The sequence below is a fragment of the Branchiostoma belcheri genome, unplaced genomic scaffold (assembly GCF_001625305.1).
Source record: "Branchiostoma belcheri isolate BF01 breed outbred unplaced genomic scaffold, Haploidv18h27 scaffold494, whole genome shotgun sequence".
NCBI classification, from domain to species: Eukaryota; Metazoa; Chordata; class Leptocardii; order Amphioxiformes; family Branchiostomatidae; genus Branchiostoma; species Branchiostoma belcheri.
This window is the reverse complement of record NW_017804125.1, coordinates 29,033-36,494: the sequence shown is the minus strand read 5'-3', so window position 1 is coordinate 36,494 and position 7,462 is coordinate 29,033. Positions and strand designations below refer to the sequence as shown.

At 38.8% G+C, this 7,462-nt stretch overlaps 1 protein-coding gene across 1 annotated transcript; it reads left to right on the top strand.

Moving 5' to 3' along the window:
- The first annotated feature begins 830 nt into the window (after window positions 1-830).
- On the top strand, window positions 831-6,211 carry LOC109479591 (3-hydroxybutyrate dehydrogenase type 2-like). Its single transcript, XM_019781581.1, has 9 exons — window positions 831-920; window positions 1,822-1,903; window positions 2,393-2,489; window positions 2,699-2,807; window positions 3,874-3,934; window positions 4,282-4,395; window positions 4,866-4,924; window positions 5,601-5,687; window positions 6,108-6,211. Exons 1-9 carry the CDS (start codon window positions 831-833, stop codon window positions 6,162-6,164), a joined length of 756 nt encoding a protein of 251 aa, XP_019637140.1. The 3' UTR covers window positions 6,165-6,211.
- The last annotated feature ends 1,251 nt before the right edge of the window (window positions 6,212-7,462 follow it).

Genomic DNA, 7,462 nt, shown 5'->3' with positions numbered 1-7,462 from the left:
TTTTGTCTCAACACTATAAAAATACTACAACCCTTACCTATAACATTCAGCTCCAAAACAACAAAATTTTCCGACAAAACTTCTTCACGTTTGATTTGAGCTTGCCATCTGTATAAAACTGGGCCCTCTGCGTGAGCGCCTAGTACTGACCTGCGGTGCTTTTCAGTTCAAGATTAACAGGTTTTAATCATTTCACAAAACCGGAGAGGGTTTGTAAACTATCATCCCAAGTGAAAAAAGATAACTGACCAGGAATGGTCCCCTGGGAATAGAATTTGGCAACAGGTGTCCACGATATCTAGGACACTGGTCTGGGGCTATTGGTGAGGCCCATGGCCATAAGCAAGAAGTAACAAAACAGGGGAAAAGTTAAAAGTTGTTCATTCTGGCATAAGGAAACTACCTTTCCTCCCATCAAGTCCCCTAAAGTTGAATGTAGGGTTAGCCTTTTAAGCATTTTAAGGAGAGCATACTTCAAATGTCTATAAAGGATACAAAATATAACAATAACGGCTAAAAACACTGAAATCTAAGAATAACTTAGGAAATCTGAGTCGAGTGAGTCGGCAGAAGCTTAAGCCTGCTCCTTACCCAAATAGACTAAAACTTGGCCCTCTGCGCCTGCGCCTTACATTGACCTTTGCCCGGGTGTGTGGGGCTATTGCTATGGGAGTGTTCGATTGCCCCCCTCCCCACTAGTCTGTCGGGATGGCCGCTAGAAGCGTTTTTTTTTCAGGCTTTTCTGTAACGTTGAACGGACGGCCTTTGGCTTTCTTGATGATATGGACTAGTCTAACTGTTACTACAGCTGAAAACTTCATCAGTGGAACATGGGACGTCTAGATGGAAAAATAGCGCTGTGTACGGCGTCAGCACAGGGGATAGGACTGGCTACTGTACTGGAAAGTCTTCCCCGGAAAGTTTCGAAGTCTCGTGGTCGTTTGGATAAATTTGATACTAGGACAGTTACTCACAGTCTCCTTTTCCATTTGCATACTTTCTGGGACTGCCATTTTTGGCGACGCCTAAGGGCATGTTGACAATAACGTAAAAGTGCCACGCCCCTGAGGACGCTGGGTAAAAACCAGGGGCCATGTAGTAGGTTTTTTCACAGTGTAAAGTACTTTTAAGGTCGTATTTTCAAGTCATTATTCATAATTTCATTCATGATGAAGTTTTCAAAGTAATTGTCGTACAGCTTCCATATTTTTAATAGCTTTTTAAAGCTTTATATAATTCTTTATTTTTGGCCAACGTTAGAACATACATTAGTAAAAAGATTGCAGTAAAGCAATGTAATTAAGGGTACTAAGGGTTACGTATTTTACTAGTAATGGTTGGAATAGGTATGAAAGAAACCAAATAAGTTGTAAAGATTGAAACTCACAGTTTCCAAGTCCTTTGGATCAGTCCAAAGTCCCCTTGCCATACTCTTCAAGCAGAGGATGGGTTTGGGGTTATTTTAGCGTGTTTTTAGGCTTTTTTATCAGGGTTTCTCTTTTGCACTGCACTTCATTTTTTTCACCCAACCCAACCTCTCCCTAACCCTAACCCATCCACTACAGTAAAATGGATTTCCTCAAATGAGAATTTGATGGTTCCCGGGGAGGAACACTGTCACGTTTATTGAATAGGTTTGCCCCGCTCCGGGGTGAGTGCCGGCAGAGGTTGGGTTGGGTGAAAAAAAATTACAGTGCAAAAGAGAAACCCCGAAAGCCTAAAACCCGCTAAAATAACCCCAAACCCAAACCTTTTCTTGGAGAGGTTTGGGAGCTTGGACACTTGTAATGTACTCAGTGGCATTGTTCTTTCTTTCTTTAGGCATTTGTCAAGGAGGGAGCCAGAGTCATTGCTACAGACATCAACATCAGTAAACTGGAGCAGAAGGTTAAAGATGTGCCAGGTAAGACAATTTCTACCAGTAAATAAAAACAAAGTGAGTGAATGAGTGAGTGGGTGGGTGGGTGAGATGAATGAATGAATGAATGGCTGAATGACAGTCTGGCAGAATGTCTCACAGAAATCACTAAAGAGGTTTAATTATCTCATAATAAAGTTACGGACAAGACTAGTCATTCTAAAGGCTTCTAGCAAAAAAATATATGGTGTATTCAGTACTTCAAATATATTTCAAAGAGGGTGGCAGTTCATTCATGTCTAGTCTGACCACACTAGCTATAGGAACAGGGGTGTTTGGCTATTAAAGAGGTTGATTAGTCGCTTCGAAGGAAGAATTTGAAAGATTCAGCGGACGGACTCCTCCGCCTGATTATTCACCTTTTCGCCAAATTCTACAATCCATACCCCCATAGAAAGGCCCAGTGGAGGTTCCTACATGGTGCTGAAGCCATGATTTACATGATTACGTTAGACATTCTGTTCCTCGACCCAGGAATCGAGGCCAAGATGCTGAATGTGGCAGACAAGGACCAGGTCACTTCACTAGTGGACCAATTAGACCGTGTGGACATCCTCTTTAACTGTGCAGGGTAAAACTTCATGATTTTTCATCTGGCGTTTGTTCAGAAATATTCCTATTCATTTCTAGTGCCCCATATGTTTGATATAGAGTCTTGCATGTTCTGCTACTAGCAGTATATATATATATGTTGGTGATACAAATCATATTATTCATCCCTTGTGCACCACGTTTGATGAAGTATTACAAGCCCTATTAAAGTATTATAACTGTTTCTAGAATAGTTCCCAATGGCACGATTCTGGACTGCGAGGAGGCTGACTGGGACCAGACCATGAATATCAACCTGAAGAGCATGTACTTCCTGTGTCGTGCTGTCCTCCCGAAGGTCAGTACTCCTGAGAGCCTGTTCTTCCTGTGACGAGCTGCCCTCTTAAAGGTCAGTACTGGCGAGCCTGTACTTCCTGTGACGAGCTGTCCTCCCAAAGGTCAGTACTCCTGGTGAGCCTGTACTTCCTGTGACGAGCTGTCCTCTCAAGGTCAGTACTCCTGGCGAGCCTGTACTTCCTGTGACGAGCTGTTCCCCCAAAGGTCAGTACTCCTGGTTAGCCTGTACTTCCTGTGACGAGCTGTCATCCCAAATGTCAGTACTCCTGGTTAGCCTGTACTTCCTGTGACGAGCTGTCCTCTCAAAGGTCAGTACTGGCGAGCCTGTACTTCTTGTGATGAGCTGTCATCCCAAAGGTCAGTACTCTTGGTGAGCCTTTACTTCCTGTTTTGAGCTGTTCTGTTTTGAGCTGTCCTCTTAAAGGTCAGTACTCCTGGCGACCATGTAGTTTCTGTGGCACAGGCGTTACACTATTAGCTCACTAAATTCACCTTTACTAAATTAAAAATAGATAGTAAACTTAAGAGATCTCCATTACCTTAATTTTTTTTTTTACCTTTGCTACTTTTACTACCTTACATTGTGCTCTAGGGTGGCGGACTCTTTCTGTGTCAGCGCTAAGTTACCAGAAACACAGGCAGATATTGATCAAGTAAATCATGACTTATTATTATTATTATCATCATCATCATCATTATCATTATTAATGACAAATTGTTACATTTCAACAATGGTAAGTATCTGGAATTTCTCTACCTGGGGTGTTTGAAAGTAAAGTGAAGGTGAACAAAATAAAACAAGACTTCTAAAATAAGGACCTCGTTTGCATTATTTATTAGGAAATGCTTCAACGACATTCTTTGTTAAAATAAGATAAATGTCTATTGTTGGATTATATGATTGACTGATATGATTCATGCAATGAGGATCCTATTTTCATAATCAGGGGGAATAAGCTATAATTGTTCAGTCATAAAAATGAACATCATGTTGCGAAGGTACGAGATCGTGGAACTTTATTTCTTCTTTAATCTAAATAAAACGTTTAAATGAATTTGCATTGCAGATGGTAGCACAAGGTTCTGGATCTATCGTAAACATGTCTTCCAGTGTCTCAAATGTTAAAGGTGGGCAGTATACTGTAATTTCTTTTTTAATGCAATATTTTTTTCAACTTACGAAGTATTTTAATGCTACCACCAACACAGAGGGCAATAAAATACTCACTGCCACCTGAGTAAAGTTTTGTAAAGTAAATTTCCCAACGGCAAAAGATTGGTGACACGGCAGGGTTCGAACAGAGCACATCTTGGTTCCGAGAGGAACGTTCAACCAGCACGATCTCAGTACTTCATTATGACATTCTCATTTCTTCATGACATTCAAGTAGTTGTGTTCAAGTAGTTTGTGTTTTCACACAAATTATAAGACCCCATATCCAACAGAAGGGTGTTAACATGACTGTTTTTTGCAGGTGCCCCGATGAGGTTTGTGTATTCTGTCAGTAAGGGAGGAGTCAGCGGACTCACCAAGGCCATCGCTGCAGACTTTGTCTCCAAGGGGATTCGCTGTAACTGTATCTGTCCAGGTACGAAATTTAGAACTTCTTAGACAGATGTCACCGAGGCAGTGAACTTTACTGTAAGATAGTCTACAAGAAACTTTCTACAGTATGTACTTTTTGCAAAAGCATAAACAATATTTTGGCTTGTACCAGACATTGTGTATACCTAATTATTGAAATTTCCCCATGGTTGGGCATAATGCATGTAACAAACACTTGTAACTTTGAACTAACATTTTTTATTCTTTTATGTTAGGTTTTTCATATTATTACATCGCCGAAGTACTAGGCTTGGAGTGGTTTTAGATCTTTTGCCTACAGTATGTTTTTTTTAGTAATTTTAGATTCGTAGCTGTTTTCACAGCTTCAGTCAATGCTTTGTTTTTCACTATGTTCTATTGACAGCAAGTGTTCATCTGTGCAATAAACTGAAACTAAACTGAAACTAAACTGAAACGTCGAACTACATTTTCACCGTACTGTATCTTACACAGCTGCAGTAGAAACACCATCACTGCAGGAGAGAATTAATGCCTCCCCTGATCCTGTCAAGGTGAGATATTTTGATTGCATTTGGTACACTCTAGCCTTAGCATATTGCGACACTTGCGATACTGGCAACATCGGGAATGATGTGTACAGAGAATTCCCGACAGAGAAGTCCCGCTGTAACAATATAATATATAATATAACAAATAACATAATTTTTAGATAATTGTCACCTTCAAACGTTTTATTTATGTATGTAAAGGCATAAATTACCCTATTTCAGTTATAGAATTGGCGATGAAATTATTATTCATTACTTCTATACTTTGGTTGAAAGAAATTACTGTGAAGTCTTACCCTGTAGAACTCTGGATGCCATTGACACTAGTGCAAGAGTCAACACAATTACTTGTTGTTAGGCTTGAGTGTTGTTGGTTACGTTGTGTTTCCTGTTTCAGTCCTGAAATCTTTTCTTTTTAGCTTTTAGGGTTTGCGGATATTTAGTGTTCCGGGGTTTACAATACAGTTTAAAAAGGGAAACCTGGAAGTCAGCAAACTTATACTTTCAACGTGAATGTTGAAAAACAATTGTACAACGTTTCATCACTCAGGTGTCAGAACAAAAGTCAACCCTACAAAAAAAGGCCAGTGCCGCCTTTTTTCTAGGGCTGTTCGGAAAACTGGAAACACAACATAACTTAACATTTTTGCTAGGCCTTATAGTTGTTTATATTTTCCAGGCTCGAGCAGCCTTCGTGCAGAAGGTTGGCCGTATTGGGAAGCCTGAGGAGATCGCAGCCCTGGCCGTGTACCTCGCATCAGATGAGGTAAGGATACTGTCAGGTGTAACAATGTTCTAATATTTAGGCCATGTTAATTTGATTATATGGATGACATCCGCGCGCATGAATTTTCGGCCGTTTCCAAGAAAAGTTTTTAACCATACTGTAAATTGTACAAAACAGTTGCAAAATAAGCAAATATATACCATTGGAAAACAATACCAATGTCGTAGAATGCCAAAATCAAACGGAAAAGACGAAAATTTTAAGAAATGGATTTTAAGACTAGATTATTCACCAGACAATACTCATTTGTTCAACCTTCAAAACCACGTAGATTTCACAATGAAAGACAATGAGGAAGGCATTCGTCGTGTTATCATGAAGGAAAAGTTAGATACCGGTAAAATCGCTCGTCTTCCCATAAATATCCAACATCGTTTTCTGTGTTGTTTTTTTTTTCAGTCTGGATACACCACAGGCCAGGAACTTGTGATCGACGGAGGCTGGGGCCTAGCCTAATAAACAAGCAGACCCAGATGTACCTGAACCACTAAATGTTGTTGTTGGATAGCCCTAATGTTGTATTACCTCTAGAAGACTTGAATGAATAAATTCATACCTTCGCCAAATGATGTTAACCTTTATGACTGACAAGTTATAGATTATTCCTCCTAGTAATACGATCATTTCCATGAATAATTCTATCAGTTGATCCACCAAAAGGCAGTCTTATCTTAACAAAGAATTCAAGCATTTCCTCATAAAATATTCAAACGAGGTCCTTATTTGAATAAGTTATGTTTAATGATGTTCACCTTCATTTAACTTCCAAATATACTGCAATTCCTGGCAGTTACCATTCTTACAACATTTTCTCATTATTTATGCAAATTACGTCTTAATTTACATGATAAATATTTGCCTGTGTTTCTCTTGATCTCAATTACATATGTGACAAGCTTGAATAGTCCTATCATGTATTCCTCTCACCTCACCTCATGTATTGCAACGCAGAATAAACCTCTTGGTTGTGCGAGAAGAGTCTCTTTTTCAATAACGTACCAACCTAATGAAAGTATTCTTGTATGTAACACTCGAACGACTTGCTGGAAAATAATAGATTTGGCAAAACAGTCGTAATTTGTTCTTGAGCAAAATACAATGGTCAAACACAAAAGACACCATTTGTTGTAGAGATCACTACTTCATAAACACAGAACATCCGGAAAAGATTCATCCACAAATTACTCTACCAGACACCTATGCTTAGGCTGCTATAAGATAGTCAGAAATAGTCAGAAAGTCAAGTAGAAATTGTGGCTGATCAATTTGGGTTCCTAAGGTGAGAAGCTACAGTGTTTATTAACTTTAAATCCGCTAGGGGTCGCGCCTAGATGTTTCACCATCTTCTATATTATACTGTACCCTTAATACTACAGTCTACTGATGAAATGAAACACTCTTTGCTAACACCTATATGTTATAGAATATTATAAATGCAAATAAGTGAAAATGAGACAATTTCATATAAACTTATGAGAAAACGTACTAAAACTGCCAATATCCAGCAAATGTCTTGGCAGGGAAATTTCAGCACTAAATGTTTTCTCGACCACTCACATTGTTAATCTTGATGTCAGATTTACAAATGTAGGACAACTAATCAATGTGTCTTACAAACTTTCCAATAAACTAGAAAAATAACATTTTCAACTTTAGTTCGCATATTGTCTGCTCTGTTAATTCTTAGTCAAACACATTAATATATATATATATATATATATATATATATATATATATATATATATATATAGTAT

Excerpts from the sequence above, each read along its gene's own strand:
- LOC109479591 (XM_019781581.1), top strand. The coding sequence starts at position 831 with ATGGGACGTCTAGATGGAAAAATAGCGCTGTGTACGGCGTCAGCACAG. Across the intron at positions 3,935-4,281 it reads CAGTGTCTCAAATGTTAAAG|GTGCCCCGATGAGGTTTGTG; the intron begins GTGGGCAGTATA and ends TGTTTTTTGCAG. Across the intron at positions 5,688-6,107 it reads TGTACCTCGCATCAGATGAG|TCTGGATACACCACAGGCCA; the intron begins GTAAGGATACTG and ends TTTTTTTTTCAG.